This window comes from Schistocerca gregaria, chromosome 2, assembly GCF_023897955.1.
Source record: "Schistocerca gregaria isolate iqSchGreg1 chromosome 2, iqSchGreg1.2, whole genome shotgun sequence".
Taxonomy (NCBI): domain Eukaryota; kingdom Metazoa; phylum Arthropoda; class Insecta; order Orthoptera; family Acrididae; genus Schistocerca; species Schistocerca gregaria.
Genome location: NC_064921.1, coordinates 86,785,310 through 86,812,365, shown reverse-complemented (window position 1 = coordinate 86,812,365; position 27,056 = coordinate 86,785,310). Strand labels below are relative to the sequence as shown.

Here is a 27,056-nt window from a genome sequence, read left to right as displayed (position 1 = left end):
GGCCCGTAATTTACGGGAACTGCGTGCTCTGTACGTAGACATCTGGTGCCACATACCTCCAGAAACCTATCAGACTTGTCGAAGCCACGCCACACAAAATCGAACGCTTTATCGCGTACCTAAAGTAGACCAACACGCCACTAAGAAAATAGCTCTGAGCACTATGGGACTTTACTGTAGAGGTCATCAGCCTCCTAGAACTTAGAACTACTTAAACCTAACTAACCTAAGGACATCACACACATCCATGCCTGAGCCAGGATTCGAACCTGCGACCGTACGCCAGTAAGAAGGTGGTCATAATGTTTTGCGCCATGAGCGTGACATAGAGTATTGGATCTGTCATACAATCCTCACAAAGGGATCCGTAAAACTTCCGCACACAATTTTTCGTGCTCTGGTCTTTTCCTTAAATGTTGCAGCGTGCTGGCGTCTAGCGATAATACTTGCCCGGATTTCATCAGTGACCTGACGGCGGTCGTATGTAAATGCCGTGATTTCTTTGTGAACACACGCAGCAGTGCGATACATAGCTGTGTTTGAAACTGCATTTCAGCTTCTAGTATATGTGACTGTTTTTAGTTCGATGTAGAAAAAGGAAAAGTTGCAAATTTCAGTTTTTTTTATTCAATTGATGACTAGTTTCGGGTCTCCTGGACTCATTTTCAAAGCGTCCTGTGAGTCAGAAAGTCAAAGCAACAACTTATCCAATAAACTGTTACAAAAACTGAGTGCATATTACAGGATACAGAGCATATCGTACCACGGTATACGTGACAGACAGAATCGCGTATTCCACAATAGCATGCAAACTATGTTTAGACTGTACATACACGTATATCATAGTGAAGTTTTCCTACGAACATTGGCAGGACAAATATGAAACTGATATTCTACTTCCTACGCTGCCACAAATCCCGCCTTATCAGGATGCAGGGAATTTATTTATTACAATTTTCAATAACCAAGAACAACAATTTAATACAATAAAAGTACAAGTCAGTTACCACATTTCACCTTTTCATTTTTTTCCCAAAAAAAAGCAGGACGTATAAAGGCAATGAACAGTCAAGAACAGCACCGCCACATCCGCCTTAAACAAACAAGCCATTTACTACAGTGACACATAAGATCAGTCATTGTGCTGTTGTTGACTGTTCCTTGGTTTTAAATGTCCTGCTGTCCCCCCCCCCCCAAAAAAAAAAAAAAAATTATAAGACCATATGCGTGGTAGTTGACTTCTACTGTGTTGTATCAATGAATCGTAATGAAGACATTCTCTGCATCCTACATACGTCCCCTCCCCCCCTCCCGCCCGTCACACCAATGAAACCCTTCCCCCTCCTCTTCTCTAGTCGCCCGCCCCTCCTCGTTTTTGTATCCAGGGGTTATTACATTTCTTGTCTCTCTCCAGGATGCCCGTTGCTCTTTGACTTTAACCCTTTATGTATTATTACGCATCTAACATCCCTACATCACTGCTGGACTAAATAAGTAAATCATATTGTCATGCAGACAGCAGCAGACAATATAGCGTTTTAATTCTGTTTTACCTATGAAATGTCATTTAAAAGGTTTTTTATAGGTACATATATTCTGTTAGGTTCGGTTCTGGCTAAGTGTTTTACGACTATGAATTAGTTCGAGTGGTGATGTTTATTCAGTGGCAACCATTTTTATTTCCACACTACTTATGGGTCACAATCAACGATTTTACGTTACTGCTACAGCATACGACTTTAGTTTGTATACGCCGTACGTGGCGCTGCTGTTTACTGTTCACTGCCTTTGAATGTCCGGTTGCTTATGGAAAAACTTTAAAGAGTTTTTAAATGTCCTGCATCTTCTGGGAAAAATTTAAAAAGCTGAAATGTGGTAGTTGGATTATTCTTTCATATATTAATTGTTTTATCCTTGACGATTAGAAACTGTAATAAATTACTCCCGTGCACTCTGATAGGGAGCCACCTATCAGAGGTTTCCTTTGGCAGCGTAAGACTTAGAGTATCAGTTGTATGTTTGTCTTGCCGTGTCCAAGAAGATCTTGACTTTGATAAACGTGTATGTACAGACTTAACATGTTCTGCATGCTGTTACGGAACATACCAGTACCATTGTGTCTGGTACATATACCCGGGCACGAGATTATCCGTACCCTGTAATAAGCACTCAATTTTTGTGACAGTGCATCAGATAAATCGTAATTTTAACTTCCCGACTCACAGGATGCTTTGAAAATGTGTCCACGTAAATTGAAAGTAGTCCTCAAATGAATTAAAAACTGAACCTTGCAACTTTGGCTGTTTTCTACACAACTGGCCATTAAAATTGCTACACCAAGAAGAAATGCAGATGATAAACGAGTATTCATTGGACAAATATATTGTACTAGAACTGACATGTGCTTACATTTCCACGCAATTTGTGTGCATAGATCCTGAGAAATCAGTACTTAGATCAACCACCTCTGGCCGTAATAACGGCCTTTATACGCCTGGGCATTGAGTCAAACACAGCTTGGATGGCGAGTACAGGTACAGCTGCCCATGCAGCTTCAACACGATACCACAGTTCATCAAGAGTAGTGACTGGCGTATTGTGACGAGCCAGTTGCTCGGCCACCACTGACCAGACGTTTTCAATTGGGGATGGATCTGGAGAATGTGCTGCTCAGGGCAGCAATCGAACATTTTCTGTATCCAGAATGCGGTCGTGCATTATCCTGCTGAAATGTAGGGTTTCGAAGAGATCGAATAAAGGGTAGAGCCACGGGTCGTAACGCATCTGAAATGTAACGTCCACTGTTCAAAGTGCCGTCAATGCGAACAAGAGGTGACCGAGACGTGTAGTTAATGGCACCCCATACCAACACGCTGCGTGGTACGCCAGTATGGCGATGACGAACACACGCTTCCAATGTGCGTTCACCGCGATTTCGCCAAACACGGATGCTACGGTCGCAGGTTCGCATCCTGCCTCGGGCATGGATGTGTGTGATGTCCTTAGGTTAGTTAGGTTTAGGTAGTTCTAAGTTCTAGGGGACTGATGACCTCAAATGTTAAGTCCCATAATGCTCAGAGCCATTTTGAACCATTTTTGCTGTAGCAGCAATAGCCGATCTTACAACTGCGCCAAACACTTGTTGTCTTATATAGACGTTGCCGACCGCAGCTCCTATTCTGCCTGTTTACGTGTGTCTGTATTTGAATATGCATGCCTGTAGCAGTTTCTTTGGCGCTTCAATGTAACTTATTTCGTTTCATTACTTTATCTTGTTTGTATTATCTGTTTGAAACAGTGATTACAAAATCATTTTACTGATATTTCATAGTAATTTTATGAATTATTCTTCGGAACTCCGTCTTTATCTGCTGCTGGAATTAGTGTATTTTGTATAGCTATTCTTATTTTTCCCGGACAGGTGGTTCACGTTTCGTCGCCCCGATATACAGTCATGGTTTATTTTTGTTATGAAAGAAATAAGTAGTAAGTTTTATTACGAAACATAGCAACAAAATAATTATAAATCCAGCTACTGGTTCGTGCACCCGTTTAGTTTTAGACGCACGATGAGAGCATTTAACTCAAATTATCTCATGTTAGATATTTCCAACCGAGTTCCGATTAAGAGCTAATGAAATTATGGTGTATTTTGAAGATTTCACTCACGTTCACCTAAACTCAACATCAAAAGAATCTCCAGCATCTTGAAAATTCGGTAGCGTCATCAAGAAATTAATTTTCGTATACTTTCCGTGTATTGTCTTAAAAATTTGCTGTCGTAAAACTAAAATGAAAACAGTGTAGCTCTTCCAGAATGTACTAATGTCATTCCCAGATTTATACACTGAGTAGGTTGTGAGTCTTTGAGTGAGTTGAAAGAAACGTGTGTGTTGCGTGTATGTAGCAACCCTCAGTCTCTACGAGTTCCTAGTAAAGTGTCAAGTCCAGAATCAGTTCTGAACAAGTACACCCTGTGTACAGTGTGTTAACTGTAAGTTGGCCCATCGGCTCCCTTGATCAGAATCGGTAGAATTCAAAAACTTTGGCCGATAGTCATTTGTTTTTGGTTGCAGCCAGCGTTACCTGGCGATTAGGTTAATTGATTCTCCCGTCGCTTATTGATAGAACAACAGAAATTAAAAGAAAAATATTGTTTATGTTCTAGAGGATTAATTTATTTAGTTAATTTGTTCTCGGCCTACAAGACCATCGTGAGACTTTAATTGATTACTGTCGTCAAAGAAATTACAGTATTTGTAAACAAAATTGAAAAAGATGTCACTCGTCTAGACTGAGGCCTCATTAGGCACAGCCATACAGCAAACGTCGTGTTTGGTAGTACAGTAGTGATGCAAGTAAAAAGGCAAAAAATTGAACAATAAATAAATAGAAAGGTGTAAGTAGGCTGTTTAGGTTTTTATGTTGGTAATGCCATGTAGCGCTCTGTATGAAAATCACTGACTGTGCTGTGTGCAGCCTGTGGCTGGTTGGACTTACTGTTGGAATATTCGCTTGTGTAGTGTTGGGCAGTTGAAGGTGAGCCGTGAGCAGTGGTGGATGTGGGGAGAGATGCCAAAGTTTTGAGAGGCTACTATAAGCTATCAACTTTTTTCATTTGCTAACTATGCCTATCAGTAGTTAGTGCCTTCAGTAGTTAGAATATTTTATTTAGCTGGCAGTATTAGCGCTCGCTGTATTGCATTAGCCGGCCGATATGGCCGAGCGGTTCTAGGCGCTTCAGTCTGGAACCGCGCGACCGCTACGGTCTCACGTTCGAATCCGTCCTCGGGCATGGATGTGTGTGATGTCCTTAGGTTACTTAGGTTTAAGTACTTCTAAGTTCTAGGGGACTGATGACCTCAGATGTTGAAAGTGATACACAAATTTAGTGAAAGACAGAATTGACAATTGTAGCAGAAGAATATATGGAGTATATAGGCAATGACAATAAAAAACAAATAAATACATGAAATCGTGAGGTAGTAAGGAAAATACAGTGCTCAAAGGCATTTGAACCATTTGTATTGCAGTAGTTCGAGTAACGAAGATGTTTTTGAGGTAAGTGATTCATGAAAGGTATAGGTTATTGTTAGTCAGGGCCATTCTTTTGTACGGGTTATTGAAAGTCAATTTCCTTGCGCTAAAACTATTGTGTGTCGGTTTAGTGATGATCAGAATAAGTAAAGAGAAAACTGTCTGAGTGCGTTGAGTTTTGCTCAGCTGTTTGAAAATCATATAACGTAGAAGTTTACCAACACAGTCATTCTTAATTTTTCTAAGCGGACGTTTCAAAGGGAGAAAACAAGAAAAAACATTCACACTAAACTCAAAAAGCTGTGCCCATATAACCAAACAATTTATACTAAATTAAGAATACCGATAAAATACTATCAGTACTTGACAAGACTACCACAGAATAGTTTGAAGACATATTACACGTTGAAAGTGATACACAAATTTAGTGAAAGACAGAATTGACAATTGTAGCAAAAGAGTATATGGAGTATATAGGCAATGACAATAAAATATAAATAAATACATGAAATCGTGAGGTAGTAAGGAAAATACAGTATGGGAAGATGAGTAACATCTTTTCCAGTGTTCTTCTCAAACATTGTAACATGTTTGATGACGATGGTCAGTTAGCCTGATGATGACCTTGTAACCCAAAAACCTCCTAACTAAATAAACTAATTCTGTAGAATGTACACAATATTGTGCTTTTCGTTTATTATCTGCCCGTTCTGTGTTGTCTGCTGAGTTACTGTTTTGCACACCACTCTATTTTGTATTGTTTCATTTCCTTGTGATAAATGTATATACTTGTTGCAAGTAGGATCTTTGTTAAACATGTCAATACGTGAAACGATTTCAGTTGGATTTCGAACCACTCCTTGGTGGTTTATCTGGGGACCGGACTTGCTTCCTCCACTCTTTACAACCCCTCTGCCAATCAACCAACTTTCAGTTAACATACTACAGGAGCCTTGTTTGTGTCAAATAAATGATTTACTCGACATGCCCTGAAATATACCTGCGAGCACGTCACCAACATGATCGTGAGGTATTTATGGTTTTGGCGTCCCTGCTTACACTGATCGTCCAGGATATTATGACCACCTACCTAATAGCCGGTATGTCTACCTTTGGCTTGAATAACACCGGCTATGAATCGTGGCATGGAAGCCATGAGGCCTTTGTAGGCCGCTGGAGAGTATTGTCACCACATCTTCACACACAAGTCACTTTCTTCCCGTACATTCGAGGAAGGGGGTGGATGAGTCCTGACGCCACATTCAATCAGATACCAGATGTGTCCGATCGGGCTCAGATCTGGCGAGTTGGTCTCTCCAACATATCAACTGGAACTCGCCACTATATTCCTCGAACCACTCCATCACACTCCTGGCATTGTGGCATGGCGCATTTTTTTTTAAAGCGCCACTGCCATCAGGAAAGATGATCATCATGAAGGGGTATACGTGGTCTGCAGCCAGTGTACGACACTCCTTTGTCGTCTTGGTATCTTGCATGATGCTCATGTGAATGTTCTCCAGAGCATAACTGAGCCAGCTTGTGTCCGTTCCGCGGCGCAGGTGTCTAGGAGCTGTTCCCCTGGAAGACGACAGACCGCCTGTCCTGTTTTCCCAGTCTGCCCAGCCTACGACGTCTGACATGATGGGTGGCCTCCCAAGCCCACGACGTCTGGATGTGGTTTCACCTTGGTTTCGGCACGTTTGAAGACACTCACCACAGCACGCCTCGAACACCCCACAGTCCTAAGTGCCCGCCCGAGCCTCTGGGCCATCACAGTCTGCCCTCAGTCAAGCTCAGACAGATAGCGCGTCTTCCCCATTATAAACACGGTCAGAACGCTCACTGACGCTACCTGCAACGTGTGTGTGTCTGACTAGCAGTCATTCCTCGCCAGGTGACGCTGCTATCGCCTGGAATGCTTCATATCGATATTAGGTCGGTGGTCATAATGTTACAGCTGGTTAGTGTATAAGCGCAACACCATGCCAGCCCCAGCAGACAGTGGTCTTTACTCCTGATGACGATGCCAGTGTTAGCTGATGTAAGCTCGACTTTTTATTTTAAGTAACTTGTAAACCGAGGAGATTATATTCAGTCTTATTGTTTTTGGATTACACGATTGTCGATCAAGTAGTGTAAACAGTTCCAATCATAGAATATACTGTTCTAGGAAAAGCGTAAGCGAGACAGATTCATTGGCAGAATCTTGATTCACCGACATAAGCAGTAGCTTACAATAGGTCCATTCATCGATTCTTAAATTCTTCTGGTACCCCTATGACATGGGACCAACAGCAGAGATAAAGATCCTTCGTCACAGGTTTGTTTAATAAGTACGAGATGATCATGCAACTGCAGTGGCCAATTCTGTGCGAGGGGGCACTTTATATGACCGAAAGATTATTATTAAATTTCTGTCGGCACATGTTCCAAGAAGAGTGAAAGAATATTATACTTTCTGTCAGGCACATCTCACGTAATGATCATGATGGGAGTATCAGAGAAATCCCAGCTCACACTGGAGGTCATAGAATATCTCTGATGCCACGCCATCATTTGCAACTGGTAGAAAAAACTGGAGATTGGGACTTGGGTCGGTGAATGGGTGATAGTGGCACACGAAGTCCTCCACTATATACCCGCCGTAATATGGTTTCCGAAGGACATCTTGACATCTTTTTTACTGGTACTGCATAAGAATGGAGCTGCTGGCATAGCATACATTTCCATCCCTAGCTCTGACAGGTCATCTTTGTCTGCGAGCACGCGGAGAATTTCACACATGATGCACAGCTTGCATCAATCCACATTCCTCTCTAGGACTTTCATGTTTTTTACAAACAAGTTTACCCTGACGGCTAACAGAGGATAAACCAGCCAGCAATAAGTTTTATTTATGTCGCAATGATGCTGCGACAGACTTACCTGGAAGTCGGTGGGACTGCGGAACACGTTGTAGGTGTCGTGTTGCGTCGGTGGAGGGGATGGGGGCCTGCCTTGTGAAGTCACCTCCGGTTCAGCCGGAATGTCACCTCCTGCAAAACACGCCTTGCCGAGAAAAAGGGTTACATTAATCACGAAATAGAAAGCACTTCTCTTAATTTTCTGCAACAATTTTTATTGTTTACTGGCCTGTTTATGGGTTTTTGAGCAATCCTCATGTGGCAACCGACTGTAGCAATCGTAGATAGAACAACAGAGCATCAGATCTGAGACCCGTGCTGTTCCCAAAATTTAGCAAGCCCTTCATATCTTTGCACGATATAAACTTAACATTGCTTTCCATAATCGACAACATTCTCCCATCCGCATCCTGTACCAGATAACAAAGTTCCAAAACCTTATAAAAAAAATTGTAATAGCTTCACCTGTTCTACATCTCCCACGAACACGAATCCAAAAGCTCCTTGTATACCACATCCCAGACATTCCTGTCGTACAGCCACGCCTACACCAGCACATCCCCCGTTTACTCAATCACCAGACGCTCCACAAGCTTCCCTGGGTAATTATAATCGTCTTTCTACATCCACATGGTTACTCTGCTGTTCACACTTAAGTGCCTGGCAGAGGGTTCATCGAACCATTTTCATACTACTTCTCTACCAATCCACTCTCGAATGGCGCGAGGGAAAAAGGAACACCTAAATCTTTCCGTTCGAGCTCTGATTTCTCTTATTTTATTATGATGATCAATTCTCCCAACGTAAGTGCGTGTCAACAAAATATAGAGAAAGTTGGTGATTGAAGTTTCGTAAATAGATCTCGCCGCAAAGAAAACCGCCCTTGTTTCAGTGACTGCCACCCCAACTCGCGTATCATATCAGTGACACTCTCACCCCTATTGCGCGATAATAGAAAACGAGCTGCCCTTCTTTGCACTTTTTCGATGTCCTACGTCAATCCTACCTGCTAAGGATCCCACACCGCGCACCAGTATTCCAGCACAGGACTGCTGTGTCTTTAGTGGGTTTGTCGCATCTTCTAAGTGTTCTGCCAACAAAGCGCAGTCTTTGTTTCACCTTCGCCACAATATTATCTATTTGGTCTTTTCAATTTAAGTTGCTCGTAACTGTAATTCCTAGGTATTTAATTGAATTGACAGCCCATAGATTTCTGCGATTTATCGTATACCCAAAATTTATCGGATTTCTTGTAGTACCCATGTGGATGACCTCGCACTTTTCTTTGTTTAGTGCCAATTGCCACTTTTCACACCATACGGAAATTCTCTCTAGATCATTTTGTAATTGGAATTGATCGTGTGATGATCTTACTAGACGGTAAATTACAGCTTCATCTGCAAACAATATAAGGGGGCTGTTCTGATTATCACCAAGATCATTTATGTAAATCAGGAACAGCAGAAGATCTACGACACTACCTTGCGGAACGCCAGATATCACTTCTGTTCTACTCGATGATTTACCGTCTATCACTACGAACTGTGACCTCTCTGAGAGGAAATCACGAATCTAGTCACACAACTGAGACGGTCCTCCATATGCATGCAATTTGATAAATAGTCGCTTGTGAGGAACGGCATCAAAAGCCTTCTGGAAATCTAGGAATATGGAATCGATCTGAGATCCCTTGTCGACAGCAATTACTTCATGGGAATAAAGAGCTAGCTGTGTTGCACAAGAACGATATTTCCTGAACCCGTGTCATTTTCTTCAAGGTGATTCAGAATGTTCGAGTACGGTATATGCTCGAAAATCCTACTGCAAATTGAGGTCAGTGATATGGGTCTGTAATTCAATGGCTTACTGCTATTTCCTTTCTTGAATATTGGTGTGACCTATGATACTTTCCAATCTTTAGGAACAAACTTTTCGTCAAGTGAGGAGTTGTGAGTGATTGCTAAGAAAGGCGCTATTGTGTCTGCATACTCTGAAAGGAACCTGATTGGTATACCATCTGGACCGGAAGACTTACCTTTCTTAAGTGATTTGAGTTGTTTCGGAACACCTAAGATATCTACTGTTATGTCACATGCTAACAGCTGTTCTGGTTTCGGATTCTGGAATATTTACTTTGTCTTCTTTCGTAAAGGAATTACGGAAAACTGTATTTAGAAACTCCGCTTTAGTGACACCATCATTGGTAACATTTCCACTATCGCGCAGTGAGAGTATTGACTGGTTCTTGCCACTGGTGTACTTTACATACGACCAGAATCTCTTAGGGTTTTCTACCATATTTTGAGATAATGTTTCATTGTGGAAACTATTAAAAGCATCTTGCATTGACATCCGCACTAAATTTCGAGCTTCTGTGAAACTTAGCCAGTCTTGGGGGTTTTTCTTCTGAATTTGGCATGCTTTTTTCGTTGCTTCTGCAACAATGTTCTGACGTGTTTTGTGTACCATGGTGGATCAGTCCTGTCTCTTATTAACTTATGCGATATGAATCTATCTATTGCTATCGATACTGTATCTTTGAGTTTGAGCCATATCTGGTCTACACTTACATAATTAGCTTGGAAGGAATGGAGACTCTCTCTTAAGAAGGCATCAAGCGAATTTTTATCTGCTGTTTTAAATAGATACATTTTGCGTTTGTTTTTAGTGGTTTTGGTGCGTATGGTTTTGAGCCTCGCTACAATGACCTTGTGCTCACTAATACCTGAATCCGTCATGACGCTCTCTATTACATCAGTATTATTTGGGGCTAAGACGTCAAGCGTGTTTTCGCAACGATTTACAATTCGTGTGGGCTCATGAACTAATTGTTCAAAGTAATTCTCAGAGAAAGCATTTAGTACAATTTCGCAATATGTTTTCTGTCTACCACCGTATTTTCGCCAACAAATCGAACGTAGATTGAAGACTCCACCAATTATAACTGTATGAGTGGGGTACTTACTTGTAATGAGATTCAAGTTTTCTTTGAACCGTTCAGCTATTATATCATCTGAGTGGAGGTTCGGTAGAAGGAATCAATTATAGTCATAGTAATTCGCAGGAGCTATCTACACTCATGCTCATAAATTAAGGATAATGCTGATACATGGTGAAACAACGCTCTGGTGGGCGGTTTGCGGGTTTAAATCACCTCGGGCTATGACCATGCGGTGCATATGACCTGCGGTCGTCGCACGGTGGCGCTGGCAGCAGTCGACCTACACAGAGGTGTGTTGGTGCATGTCAGAGTACAGTGCAGCGAGTAAGTGTGCAGACGTGCTAATGGTGACTGTGTGTTGAAAATTGCTCAAAGAGCACATATTGATGACGTTATGAGGGGCAGTGTACTAGGGCGACTGGAGGCTGGTCAAACAGCAGGTCGTAGCAGGGGTCCTCCGTGTGCCACAAAGTGTGATGTCAAGATTATAGGAACGATTTCATCAGACAGTAAACGTGTCCAGGCGCTACAGTACGGGACTTCCACAGTGTACAACACCACAAGAAGACCGATATCTCGCCATCAGTGCCCGCAGACGGCCACGGAGTACTGCAGGTAGCCTTGCTCGGGACCTTACCGCAGCCACTGGAACAGTTGTCTCCAGACACACAGTCTACAGACGACTGAACAGACATGGTTCATTCGCCCGGAGACCTGCAAGATGCATTCCACTGGCCCCTGGTCACAGGAGAGCCTGTAAAGCCTGGTGTCAAGAACACAATACATGGTCATTGGAACAGTGGTCCCAGGCTATGTTTACGGACGAGTCCAGGTATAGCCTGAACAGTGATCCTCGCCGGGTTTTCGTCTGACTTGAACCAGGTAGCAGATACCAACCCCTTAATATCCTTGAAAGGGACTTGTATGGAGGTCGTGGTTTGATGGTGTGGGGTGGGATTGTGATTGGTGCACGTACACCCCTGCATGTCTTTGACAGAGGAACTGTAACAGGTCAGGTGAATTGGGACGTCATTTTGCATCAGTATGTCCGCCTTTTCAGGGATGCAGTGGATCCCACCTTCCTCCTGATGGATGATAACGCACGGCCCCACCGAGCTGCCATCGTGGAGGAGTACCTTGAAACAGAAGATATCAGGCGAATGGAGTGGCCTGCTTTTCTCCAGACCTAAACCCCATCGAGCACGTCTGGGATGCTCACCGTCTGACGTGACGGATGATTGGGAACTTTACACCACTGTCTCTCTCCTCTCCCCCTGCATATCACATCCTGCGTGCATTAATGACTTCATATATGACGGCGGGTTTTAAACTGAAAATATAGTAACTTGCTTCTGTGGAAGCTGAAGTGTTTGCTCTGGAGTGACTATTTGACTCTCACGATTTTTAACTGTCATCAAGAGTCAATTTTGGAAGATTCTAGGATGATGGACACAACCAGATGGGATAAGGGGACGCCGTCATACCATTTAACCCATTACTTGCCAAAACTGTATTATTTTATTTTTTAAACCTAGTTTTTGCATTAATGTGAAGTGTCAAATGAAAGGAAAAGCTGACTTGGAAAATTTGAGAATATTTTTAAAACAACTACACTGTCCCTTTTTGGGACATTGGGAAATTTAGCTATCAAAATGCACAATATTATTGTCAATGCAGAAAACTACAAGAAACATCGTAAATAACATAAAATCACTCTTTGTAATATTATTGAGTGTTTATTCAGTACGAAATGAAACAAAAAACTTGTCGTGTACACTAATATTGCACTTATAACATATTTTTGTTACTTTTTTCCTCTTGCAGTATTCACATTTCCTGGATCTAGTCGTACATCTGTGCTCACCCATCCTCCCATCAGTTTGCTACCTTGTGGTCCTCTGCTTTTTGATGTTGCTCCCGTTTTCTTTGAAAGATACATCACCACTATTCTCCTTCGGACACCCAAAAGTGAGAGCTTATCATCTGGGTTAGCAATTAGGTATGCACGCCATGTGTTTACCATGTCAATCATCTGGGTGAGTAATGGCCACCACCATTTCTTTAATCGTCCGCAGCTCGTGGTCGTGCGGTAGCGTTCTCGCTTCCCACACGCCCGGGTTCGATTCCCGGCGGGGTTCAGGGATTTTCTCTGCCTCGTGATGACTGGGTGTTGTGTGATGTCCTTAGGTTAGTTAGGTTTAAGTATTTCTAAGTTCTAGGGGACTGATGACCATAGATGTTAAGTCCCATAATGCTCAGAGCCATTTGAACCCTTTTTTCGGTAATCGAATAAAGTGATAACTGTTTGTCTAGTAGATCAACACCACCCACATGGCCATTGTATTCTAGGTCGAGATGCGGGTTCATAACAGATATTCACATTTTCTTTGCCCGCGAGTATCATTTAGCACAGCTCAAAGCGGTAATGAACTGTAGTTTGTGGTTACAAGTACTAGTTTGTTGCCCCTCCATTTCACTACGAGAACTTCATTCTCTTTGCCAAAAATGTAGCCACAGAATCCTCATGCCTGCTGGTTATAAATTCTATAGTTACTGCTACATCTTGCTCATTACAGTAATCGTTCAGTTCATTTTCTTCAATTCCTTCTGCAACTGTTATTTCATCTGTACTAAGTGAAATATTCATCTTCACTCACTTCATAGCTCTCCACTTCTGCTTGAATTTCTTTAACTGTCGGGTCCACATGGCATGTTTTGTCCTATTGGAAACGTAAAATGTGAAAGGTATTGTTTCACTCTGATACCTAACCCTGGAAACAAACTCATACAATGTAAAGAAAGTAGATCTTAACAATGTAAATAGTAATTTTTGTATATAAGACGTGTATCGATTAATACGGCATATCATCGCAGTAGTGATAATCTGAAATGGCATCGTTGCATTATTGGGAAACAAAAACAAATTGACATTGCACTTATTTCAGGAAATCTGAAATATACTGCATGTTTCATGGATACCCGTATGTTCAGAACAAACATACACCCACAACTAAATCAGAATTCACTGTTGTACAGAAACTACCAGGAGACATACAGTGTAGACAAGTACGGAGACAGAAAATAGGCAAATTAATTTCTTTCCCAAAATAAACTAACTAGAGAAAAATTATTTCTTTCCAATTTGCAGGCATTGTCAGTAACAACCTTTACATATAACAATCAAAGCCAAAAATTTCATTGCTTACGTTGAAAGAAACAAAATACAGGGTGTAACAAAACGAATCACCCGATTTAAAAAAATCATAACTATTATGTTATTTGTGATATGTGCATGATCAACTTACTGTTGGAAAGAGCAAACTCTCGAGGTTTACATGTTTCCCGATAGGTAGCAGCAGCGTGTGCTGACTTCAATTCTAGTAAAACTGTGTCGGGACAACAGAAAGCGTTTTGTGTTCTACGTTTTGCGCAGTGCGCATCACTAACAACTGCTCATTGTGGCTTTCGTAAAAGGTACGATGTGGATCCGCCTATAGTGCAGAGCATTGACGATGGCATGAACAATTCCGAGAAACTGGTTGTCCGTAAGGCAAATCGCAGGGCCGTCCATGGGTGTCTGCCACCGACTTTGAACACATCCGCCATAGTTTCACAAGCAGCCCGCAGAAAAACGTTCGCCGTGCAGCTCGTCAGCTCAAAATACTCCTGATTTCCTTATGGCGTGTGTTGCGACGACGTTTGCACTTGAAACCATACAAAATTCAGCTACTGCAAGCTCTTTGTGAAGGTGACAAACAACAACGTGTGGAGTTCCATAATCCCGTTCTTGGCAAGATGGAGAATGACACCTTTCTTCCACACTTAGAGTTTAGTGACGAGCCAACACTCTATTTAAACGGAAAGTTGAACCGTCATAATGTGATAATATGGGGTACGGAACAATCAAATGAAGTTTTACAACATGAGAGGGACTCTCTAAAATATAATGTGTTTTGTGCAGTTTCATGGGAAAAGGTGTATGGTCCATTTTTCTTTGCCGAGAGCACTGTTACAGGAAGTAAATATCTCGATATGCTTCTTCTCCCACAGCTGGAGACTGATTCGAACGACTTCATTTACCAACAGGATGGGGCACCGCCGCACTCGTATCTGGAAGTGGGAATTTTTAAATCAAAGGATTACTGAACGATGGATCGGTCGCAGCCTTAAATCACTGGCATCGAAGGACACAGGACCTGACCGTACGTAATTATTTCATGTGGTGGTTTATGAAAGACTGTTTATGTGCCTCGGTTACCACTAACAGTGAATGACTGGAACATCGCATAACGGCAGCTGTGGAAGCTGGAACTCATGCTCGCTGCAGAATGGGAACAATTTGAATACCGCATTAACATATACCATGCACCTGAAGGGGGACATATTAATCACCTATGAAAAGATATGGAAAAAAACTTTATGAGTTCCCTATTCACCAAAAAAACAAAATTCTGTGTCTATGTTTATTAGTTTCGGAAATATAGACGAGTCAAATCGGATGATTCTTTTTGGCACTCTGAATTTGCGCCCCAAAAAAAGGGGATTGGTAAATAATACATTACTGGTCATTAAAATTGCTACACCAACAAGAAATGCAGATGATAAACGGGTATTCATTGGACAAATATATTATACTAGAACTGACATGTGATTACATTTTCATACAATTTGGGTGCATAGATCCTGAGAAATCAGTACCCAGAACAACCACCTCTGGCCGTAATAGCGGCCTTAATACACCTGGGCATTGAGTCAACCAGAGCTTGGATGGCGTGTACAGATACAGCTGCCCATGCAGCTTCAACACGATAACACAGTTCATCAAGAGTAGTGACTGGCGTATTGTGATGAGCCAGTTGCTAGGCCACCATTGACCAGACGTCTTGAATTGGTGAGTGATCTGGAGAATGTGCTGGCCAGGGCAGCAGTCGAACATTTTGTGTATCCAGAAAGGCCCGTATAGGACGTGCAACATGCAGTCGTGCATTATCCTGCTGAAATGTAGGGTTTCGCAGGGATCGAATGAAGGGTAGAGCCACGGGTCGTAACGCATCTGAAATGTAACGTCCACTGTTCAAAGTGCCGTCAATACGAAACAAGAGTTGACAGAGACGTGTAAGCACCCCATACCATCACGCCGGGTATGGCGATGGCGAATACACGCTTCCAATGTGCGTTCACCGCGATGTCGCCAAACACCTACGCCACCATCATGATGCTGTAAACAGAAGCTGCATTCATCCGAAAAAATGAGGTTTTGCCATTCGTGCACCTAGGTTCGTCGTTCAGTACACCATCGCAGGCGTTCCTGTCTGTGATGCAGCGTCAAGGGTAACGGCAGCCATGGTTCCCGAGCTGATAGTCCACGCTGCTGCAAACGTCGTCGAACTGTTCGGGAAGATGGTTGTTGTTTTGCAAACGTCCCCATCTGTTGACTCAGAGATCGGGACGTGGCTGCACGATCCGTTACAGCCATGCGGATAAGATGCTGTCATCTCGACTGCTAGTGATACGATGTCGTTGGGATCCAGCACGGCGTTCCATATTACCTTGATGAACCCACCGATTCCATATTCTGCTAACAGTCGTTGGATATCGACCAACGCGAGTAGCAATGTCGCGATACTATAAACCGCAATCGCGATAGGCTACAATCCGACATTTATCAAAGTCGGAAACGTGATTGGACGCATTTCTCCTCCTTACACGAGGCATCACAACAACGTTTCACCAGGCAACGCCGGTCAACTGCTGTTTGTGTATGAGAAATCGGTTGGAAACTTTCCTAATGACAGCACGTTGTAGGTGTCGTCACCGGCGCCAACCTTGTGTGAATGCTCTGAAAAGCTCATTATTTGCACATCACAGCATCTTCTTCCCGTCGGTTAAATTTCGCGTCTGTAGCACGTCTTCTTCGTGGTGTATCAATTTTTAGGCTAGTAGTGTATGTTGATTTTCGTCAAAACTAACGTTTTCCGTGCGCATTGGACAGCAACAGCGCTGAAATCAGCGGCTTAGGACTTGTGACTAAAGAAGATAGTCTCGTGGGTCGGTGCAAGGCTAGAGACCTCATTAAAGAAAATACGCAAGGAAAGGAGTATAGAAGAAAGGCAGGAGTATTACGGTTTATAGGATAGAAGTGTAAAAATCGTAAAGCTGTCTGGTGATATTCTTACCACTGGCTTCCTGCGGTGTTGTTCCATCACCGGCTGCTTCGCCTGGCGACTGTGTGGACGAAGCAGTCGACGGCTGATCATCAACAGGTGGTGCCGGTGCGCCCACAGTGTTAGCCTTCTGCCTCGTGGATCGCTTGCGGGGTCGGCCTCGTTTCTTGTGCATGGGAGTCATGAAGTCGGCCAGCACCAGACCCCTCCTGGGGCCGGAGGCGGTCGCTTCGGCCGGCGGGACATCCGGCGGAAGCGTGGCAGCCTGGCGCCCTGCCGCCACGTCGGCGTAGGAAACAGTCTGTTGACCCTGCGGTTCATCGAGGACTGTTGCTCCTCCCTCTGCATCGCCTGTTACTTGCTTCTTGTCTGGAAGTTCACCAATGACACCGGCCGATCCACCCTGTGAGAAATGCGCCGTTACCGACATTTCGCAGTTACATACATACAGGTCATTGTTGTTGTTGTTGAGGTCTTCAGTCCTGAGACTGGTTTGATGCAGCTCTCCATGCTACTCTATCCTGTGCAAGCCCCTTCATCTCCCAGTACCTACCGCAACCTACATACTTCTGAATCTGCTTAGTGTATTCATCTCTCGGTCTCCCCCTACGAATTTTACCCTCCACGCTGCCCTCCAATACTAAATTGGTGCTCCCTTGCTGCCTCAGAACATGTCCTACCAACCGATCCCTTCTTCTAGTCAAGTTGTGCCACAAACTTCTCTTCTCCCCAATCCTCTTCAATACTTCCTCATTAGTAATGTGATCTACCCATCTAATCTTCAGCATTCTTCTGTAGCACCACATTTCGAAAGCTTCTATTCTCTTCTTGTCCAAACTATTTATCGTCCACGTTTCACTTCCATACGTGGCTACACTCCATACAAATACATTCAGAAATGATTTCCTGACACTTAAATCTATACTCGATGTTAACAAATTTCTCTTCTTCAGAAACGCTTTTCTTGCCATTGGCAGTCTACATTTTATATCCTCTCTACTTCGACCATCGTTATTTTGCTCCCCAAATAGCAAAACTCCTTTACTACTTTAAGTGTGTCATTTCCTAATCTAATTCCCTCAGCATCACCCGACTTAATTCGACTACATTCCATTATACTCGTTTTGCTTTAGTTGATGTTCATCTTATATCCTCCTTTCAAGAAACTGTTCATTCCGTTCAACTGCTCTTCCAAGTCCTTTGCTGTCTCTGACAGAATTACAATGTCATCGGCGAACCTCAACGTTTTTATTTCTTCTCCGTGGACTTTAATACCTACTCGGAATTTTTCATTTGTTTCCTTTACTGCTTGCTCAATATACAGATTGAGTAACATCGGGGACAGGCTACAACCCTGTCTCACTCCCTTCCCAACCGCTACTTCCCTTTCATGTCTCTTGACTCTTATAACTGCCGTCTGGTTTCTGTACAAATTGTAAATAGCCTTTCGCTCCCTGTATTTTACCCATGCCGCCTTTAAAATTTGAAAGAGAGTCTTCCAGTCAACACTGTCAAAAACTTTCTATAAGTCTACAAATGCTAGAAATGTAGGTTTGCCTTTCCTTAGTCTAGTTTCTAAGATAAGTCGTAGGGTCAGTATTGCCTCACGTGTTCCAACATTTCTGCGGAATCCAAACTGATCTTCCCCAAGGTCGGCATCTACCAGTTTTTCCATTCGTCTGTAAAGAATTCGTGTTAGTGTTTTGCAGCTGTGACTTATTAAACTAATAGTTCGGTAATTTTCATATCTGTCAACACCTGCTTTCTTTGGGATTGGAATTATTATATTCTTCTTGAAGTCTGAGGGTATTTCGCCTGTATCATACATCTTGCTCACCGGATGTTAGAGTTTTGTCAGAGACTGGCTCTCCCAAGGCCGTCAGTAGTTCCAATGGAATGTTGTCAACCCCCGGGGCCTTGTTTCGACTCAGGTCTTTCAGTGCTCTGACAAACTCTTCACGCAGTATCGAATCTCCCATTTCATCTTCATCTACATCCTCTTCCATTTCCATAATATTGTCCTCAAGTACATCGCCCTTGTATAGACCCTCTATATACTCCCACCTTTCTGCTTTCCCTTCTTTGCTTAGAACTGGGTTTCCATCTGAGCTCTTGATATTCATACAAGTGGCTCTCTTTTCTCCAAAGGTCTCTTTAATTTTCCTGTAGGCAGTATCTATGTTACGGCTAGTGAGGTGAGCCTCTACATCCTTACATTTGTCCTCCAGTCATCCCTGCTTAGCCATTCTGCACTTCTTGTCGATCTCATTTTTGAGACGTTTGTATTCCCTAAATTTGCCTGCTTCATTTACTGCGTTTTTATATTTTCTGCTTTCATAAATTAGCTTCAATATTTCTTCTGTTACCCAAGGAGTTCTACTAGCCCTCGTCTTTTTACCTACTTGATTCTCTGCTGCCTTCACTACTTCATCCCTCAGAACTACCCATTCTTCCTCTATTGTATTTCTTTCCCCCATTCCTGTCAACTGTTCCATGAAACTCTGTACATCCTCTGGTTTAGTCAGTTCATCCAGGTCCCATCTCCTTAAATTCTCACCTTTTTGCAGTTTCTTCAGTGTTAATCTACAGTTCATAACCAATAGATTGTGGTGAGAGTCCACATCTGCCCCTGGAAATGTCTTACAGTTTAAAACCTGGTTCCTTAATCTCTGTATTACCATTATATAATCTGTCTGATACCTTCTAGTATCTCCAGGATTCTTCCATGTATACAACCTTCTTTTATGATTCTTGAACCAAGTGTTAGCTATGATTAAGTAATGCTCTGTGTAAAATTCTACCAGACGGCTTCCTCTTTCATTTCTCTCCCCCAGTCCATATTCACCCACTATGTTTCCTTCTCTCCCTTTTCCTACTCTCGAATTTCAGTCACCCATGACTATTAAATTTTCGTCTCCCTTCACTACCTGAATAATTTCTTTTATCTCATCATACGTTTCATCCCTTTCTTCATAATCTGCAGAGCTATTTGGCATATAAACTTGTACTACTGTAGTAGGTGTGGGCTTCGTATCTATCTTGGCCACAATAATGCGTTCACTGTGCTGTTTGTAGTAGCTTACCCGCATTCCTATTTTCCTATTCATTATTAAACCTACTCCTGCATTACCCCTATTTGATTTTGTGTTTATAACCCTGTAGTCACCTGACCAGAAGTCTTGTTCCTCCTGCCACCGAATTTCACTAATTCCCACTGTATCTAACTTTAACCTATCCACTTCCCTTTTTAAATTTTCTAACCTACCTGCCTGATTAAGGGATCTGACATTCCACGCTCCGATCCATAGAATGCCAGTTTTCTTTCTCCTGATAACGACATCCTCCTGAGTAGTCCCCGCCCGGAGATCCGAATGGGGGACTATTTTACCTCCGGAATATTTTACCCAAGAGGACGCCATCATCATTTAACCATACAGTAAAGCTGCATGCAACAATCATATCAATTGCAATGTTACAACTCAACCCAGTACAGAGATATTCACAATTTTCCTAACGTCTCTAAACTGAATCATCATTGCGCGCTAACAAACGAAAATGGCCGCCATTCAGTAAAGGTGAAAGCGAGATTTTTTAAAAAAACTTTTTTGAACTTCTCAGTTATAGGGTAATCACATATAAAAACATTAAAATATTTAAAAAATGGTCAAGCAACCAACTTAATTTTTATTGGACCACTTCATTTGCACTGAACCGGATGAGACCTCTTTCAACTGCACTCTCGTTTACAACCGCTGAAATTCACGGCAGTGCGCACAATCAGATCACCACCAACCTTTCTCCATCGGTGTGTAGGCTGCTAGTACTATATAATTCCGCTAATGAGACCGTATTTGCTGCTCTCGTTTTCTGTGCAAACTACGTTGTAAGTGGCTCGTGGAGTAGTTTTTGCACATGAAATGCAGTTATATGGGGAATTGTCGAGTTGGTGGACGCCGGTGTGCGTTCTGAGGGCAGAGCATGCCAGTGGAGGCTCGCGAAGCTCTGGCGCTGTTTTACCAACTTTGGCGTCAGTCCATTAGCTCCGATAGACGACACAACAAATGGAGCACATATTTAAGGAGTTTAACACTGTAACTACTAAACACATTACTTTCAAACAATGAAAACTCCAGGTAGGAACATCAACAATGTTGGAAGTGTAGCCGGCCGGTGTGGCCAAGCGATGGTAGGCGCTTCAGTCTGGAACCGCGCGACCGCTACGGTCGCAGGTTCGAATCCTGCCTCGGGCATGGATCTGTGAGTTGTCCTTAGTTCAGTTAGGTTTAAGTAGTTCTAGGTTCTAGGGGACTGATGACCTCAGATGTTAAGTCCCATAGTGCTCAGAGCCATTTTTTTGGAAGTGTAGATTGCTACTTACCTTATCAACAATGTAGGAAAAGACAGATTGGTGCTTACTAGGCAGGCTATGTGGGAGGGATTTTTTATGTGCAAGGGATCACAGCTGTCAAAATGCAGACACTGTTAGTGGTTAGTGGGTTTAATGTGGAGCGATCTAAACAACAAATCCGTATTCTGGTTCATCTTCATTTCTGGACTCAGGGCCAAGACACTCTACCTTCGTTCCTTCACAACCTCAACACATTCTCACCCATCTGCTTCACGTGATCCTCCTCAACCCAGCGTGCCACCTTCCTAAATGCCTCTCATCTCTGGTGGCTCCATCAGCACCTCCGTCCACATTAAACCCACTAATCACTACATTTTGGCAGCTGTCACCCTCTCACATAAAAAAAAATCCCTCACATATAAACTGCCTACCTGGGGATGGCTTATCTGCAGTGACAAAAACTCCCTTGCTCAGTTTGCTAAGGGTCTCTCCAAGGCCTTCACAGACTGGCACTGTCCCTCAGACCTAGCCCACATGCAGATTTGCTGTGCTATTTCCCCTCACACTTCCAATCCTCCCACCATTCCCAACAACCAGCCACAAAGAAGTGACCCCTTTCATCACCCCCTAGCACCCCAGAGGAACAACTGAACCACATCCTTCGCAAACGCTTTGATTACCTATCATCATGCCCTGAAATGAGGGACATCCCACCCAATATACTTCCCATCCCTCCTACAGTGGTGTTCCGTTGACCACCCAACCTGCACAACATCCTACTCCATCTCTATGCCACTCCCAATTCCAACACCTTGCCACAAGGATTATATCCTGCCCAACCTGCCCCCCCCCCCCCCCACAGCACTTCTTATTCCAGTCCTGTGACAAGTTTATCCTACCCCATCAGGGTCCGGACCACATGTGAAAGAAGCTATGCCATTCACCAGCTGTGCTGAAATCACTGCACAGCTTTTTATATTGGTATGACTACCACTAGCTGTCCACCAGGATGAACAGCCACTGCCAAGTTGTGGCCAAGAGTAAAGTAGACCACCCAGTGGCACAGCATGCAGCTGAACAGAACACGCTTGATTTCAATGCCTCCTTCACTATCCGAGCGATCCTGATCTTTCCTTCCACCACCAGATTTTCTGAACTGCGCCGATGGGAGTTATACTTACAACACATTCTCCGCTCCCGTAATTATATCGGCCTCAACTTACGGTAACATACTGTCCCCACATCCTCCAACCAACAGTTTTCACCCCCTATGTCCTGTCACCTCCTCCCCATTCTCATTTCCCACACTGTTTATTTTCAGTCATCTGCCAACACATTTTCCTGTCTTCTTCTGCTCCTCTCCTTTTTTGCTCCTTTTCTCCCCACCTCCCAGCCCCAAAATCTCCTGAAGCTGGCCCGTTGGCAGTCTAGTCCTTGCCCACTCCACCAGACAGTGTTCGTCTCTCTGCCCACCTGTACACTACTATCGTTTCCCCTTCCCCATCTGCTCCTGACTGCTGCTTGCATCCCAAGTGATGTTGCATTCGGCCCAAGATGCTGGAGTTGGCGGTCGTGTGAGTGTGAGGTGAGCTTGTTCATGTGTGTGTATGTGTATGTGTGTGTGTGTGTGTGTGTGTGTGTGTGTGTGTGTGTGTGTTGTGCGTGTGGGTGTGTATGGTGCGTGTGTGTCTCTTTTACTGATCAGGGATGTGCCCGAAAACTATCTGCAAGTGTGTTTTAATTGTGCTTGTCTGCAGCTTGACGTGTCCTCTTTATGGTAAGTAGCAATCTGTCTTTTCCTACATTGTAACCACATTTTTTTCTCTTATCTAATTTGTAAATAATCAATTGGAGTTGAGAAGGAATAATGACATACACACCGCTCCACCAATAAAGCAGGGTTATTTCAAACAATATTTGATTGTTGCAGGTTTTTTAAAAAATTTATTATTACATATAAATTAAAAGCAAAAGAGCCTCCATTAGGAGTACAATACAAAAAGAATCTCTTAATTTCATCTATTTTTGTCATCGTTGTTTCTGCGACTGTATTACTTTTGTACAATAAAAAACAAACCGCTCTGGTTGCTCATTTCCAGTTGCTTGATCAGTGTACATCACTTTTCGAATTTATGTTGCTGCTGGTCTCTTTTCTGTAGCGGTTACATAGTATTTAAGCACGGTATTAGTAGACAGAAACTCACTTTTTCCTCATAACATTTTTGTGAACAAAATTCAACAGGTCGAAGAATTTGTTTACAAATATTCTGAGAGAAGAAATGTCCGTATGTGCATATGAATATACACTATGTGATCAAAAGTATCCGGACACCTGGCTGAAAATGACTTACAAGTTCGTGGCGCCCTCCATCGGCAGTGCTGGAATTCAATATGGCGTTGGTCCACCCTTAGCCTTGATGACAGTTTTCACTTTCGCAGACAGACGTTCAGTCAGGTGCTGGAAAGTTTTTTGGGGAATGGCAGTCCATTTTTCACGGAGTGCTGGCCTAAGGAGAGGTATCGATGTCGGTCGGTAAGGCTTGGCACGAAGTCAGCGTTCCAAAACATCCCAAAGGTGTTCTATAGGATTCAGGTCAGGATTCTGTGCAGGCCACTCCATGATAGGGACGTTATTGTCGTGTAACCACTTCGCCACAGCCCGTGCATTATGAAAAGGTGCTCGATCATATTGACAGATGCAATCGCCATCCCCGAATTTCTCTTCAACAGTGGGAAGCTATAAGGTGCTTAAAACATCAATGTAGGCCTGTGATGTGATAGTGCCACGCAAAACAACAAGGGGTGCAAGCCACCACCTCCATGAAAAACACGACCACATCATAACACCACATACTCCGAATTTTACTATTGGCACTACACACGCTGGCAGATGACGTTCACCGGGCATTAGCCATACCCTGCCATCTAATCGCCACATTATGCTCCGTGACTCGTCACTCCACTCAACGTATTTCCACTGTTCAATCGTCCAATGTTTACGCTCCTTACCCCAAGCGAGGTGTGGTTTGGCATTTACCGGCGGTCTCTGTCAGTCAACAGACGCGGTCGATCTGTACGCTTTTGTGCTGTACGTGTCCCTTCACGTTCCCGCTTCACTATCGCATCAGAAACAGTGGAACTAGGGATGTTCAGAAGAGTGGAAATCTCGCGTACAGATGTATGGCACAAGTGACACCCAATCACCTGACCATGACCATGTGGGTTCCGCGGAGCGCCCCACTCTGCTCTCTCATGATGACTAATGACTACTGAGGTTGCTGATATGGAATGTATGGCACTAGATGCAGCACAATGCACCTAATATGAAAAACTTATGTTTCTGGGGATGTCCGGATACTTCTGATCACATAGTGTATCTGCTAATAGAATGCTTATCAAATATGTAACGTTTATGGAAACAGGCCACTAGTAGCCTACATTCAAAAAACGATGACCCTACATCTAGCACCTGAAAATAAGTCCGAACCTAACTTTAAGAAATGATGAGTTTACATCAAGCACCTGAAGATGAGCCCTAAGGGCTCGAAATACATTGCGCATTGAAATACAGATCACGATCTGCGATTGAAGGCTGTTTGTTTGACATTTTCCAAAGAAAATTATTTTCTAAATACTGCTTTGGCGAATGTCTTCCATTATCAGTAAGACATTGTTCCAGTCTACGTCCTACATCTACATCCATACCCCACGAACCACTGTGAAGTGCACAGCAGAGGATATGACCAATTGTACCAGTTATTAGTTTTTCCTGTTCCATTCACAGATTGAAGGCAGGAAAGAATGACTGTTTAAATGCCTCTGTGGGTGCTATAATTGATCTAACCTTGTCACCACGAGCCCAATAGGGTGATACATGAAGGGGTTGCAGTACACTACTAGATTCATCATTTAAAGCCGGTTCTTGAAACTTGTAAATTTTCTTTCTTCAAGAGTCTGCCAGTTCAGTTTTTTCAACAGCTCTGTGATACCCTCCCAAGTATTAAACAAACCTGTGACCATTTGTACTGCCCTTCTCAGTATACATTTAACACCCCTTCCCAGTCCAATATGATACAGACTCCACACACTTGGGCTATATTGTACACTGAAGCGCCAGAGGAACTGGTATAAGCATGCGGTATAAATGCAGAGATATGTAAAGAGGCAGAAGACAGTGGTGCCGTCGACAACGCCTATATAAGACAGCAAACATCTGGCGCAGTTGTTAGATCGGTTACTGCTGCTACACTGGCAGGTTATCAAGATTTAAGTGAGTTTGAACGTGGAGTTACGGTCGGAGCACTAGCGGTGGGACACAGCATCTCTGAGGTAGCGATGAAGTGGGATTTTCCCGTACGACCATGTCACGAGTGTACAGTGAATATAAGGAATCCGGTAAAACATCAAATCTCCGACATCGATGCCGCTGGAAAAAGATCCTGCAAGGACGGGACCAACGACTGGAGAGAATCGTTCAATGTGACACAAGTGCTACCCTTCCGCAAATCACTGCAGATTTCAGTGCTGGGCCATCAACAAGTGTCAGACATCATCGATATGGGTACTCGAGTACCCTTGATGACTGCACGACATAAGGCTTTACGCCTCGTCTGGTCCCATCAAAACCGACATTGGGCTGTTGATGCCTGGAAACATCTAGCCTGCTAAGACGCGTCTCGTTTCAAATTGTATCGAGCAGATGAACGTGTAGAGGTATGGAGAAAACCTCAAGAATCCATGGACCCTGAATGTCAGCAGGGGACTGTTCAAGCTTGTGGAGGCTCTATAATGACGTGGGACCACTAGATACGACTCTTTCGGATTTATGCAGAGCCCTGCAGGATTCATGGTGTCAGTTCCCTTCAGCTCAGTGTAGGAAGGGTCTCACGAGTGGTTCAAAGCAATCTTCTTTGTAAACTACACTTTTCTACCATTCTACTAACAAACTGAAGTCCCCTACTTGCTTCACCCATGACTGAGCCTAAGTGATCGTTCCGCAAAGCGAAGTGGGACAGTGGTTAACACACTGGACTCGCGTTCTGGAGGAAGCCAGTTCAAACCCGTGTCTGGCCATCCTGACTAAATGTCTTCTTCCAAAGCTGTTTCACAGAGGAAGACTGCACTGTGCTTCCTTCTCTAGATTGTCGGACAGTTGACAAAATGGTAGATATCGAAATAGACGACAGAGGGATAGAGAAACAATTAAAATCGCTCAAAAGAGGAAAGGCCGCTGGTCCTGATGGGATACCAGTTCGATTTTACACAGAGTACGCGAAGGAACTTGCCCCCCCCCCCCCTTTCTTGCAGCGGTGTACCGTAGGTCTCTAGAAGAGAGAAGCGTTCCAAAGGATTGGAAAAGGGCACAGGTCATCCCCGTTTTCAAGAAGGGACGTCGAACAGATGTGCAGAACTATAGACCTATATCTCTAACGTCGATCAGTTGTAGAATTTTGGAACACGTATTATGTTCGAGTATAATGACTTTTCTGGAGACTAGAAATCTGCTCTGTAGGAATTAGCATGGGTTTCGGAAAAGACGGTCGTGTGAAACCCAGCTCGCGCTATTCGTCCACGAGACTCAGAGGGCCTTAGACATGGGTTCACAGGTAGATGCCGTGTTTCTTGACTTCCGCAAGGCGTTCGATACAGTTCCCCACAGT

General features: G+C 43.4%; 1 protein-coding gene across 3 annotated transcripts in view; it reads right to left on the bottom strand.

The window, feature by feature from the left end:
- Positions 1–27,056, bottom strand: part of LOC126336376 (caskin-2-like) — a 186,281-nt gene that overhangs the window by 8,486 nt on the left and 150,739 nt on the right. For all 3 annotated transcript variants that reach the window (XM_049999989.1, XM_049999990.1, XM_049999987.1), the window contains exons 3-4: positions 17,061–17,451; positions 7,966–8,075 (exon numbers count right to left, since the gene is read on the bottom strand). In XM_049999989.1, coding sequence (XP_049855946.1) covers positions 7,966–8,075; positions 17,061–17,451 — 501 coding nt within the window. The remainder of the gene's footprint in view (positions 1–7,965; positions 8,076–17,060; positions 17,452–27,056) is intronic.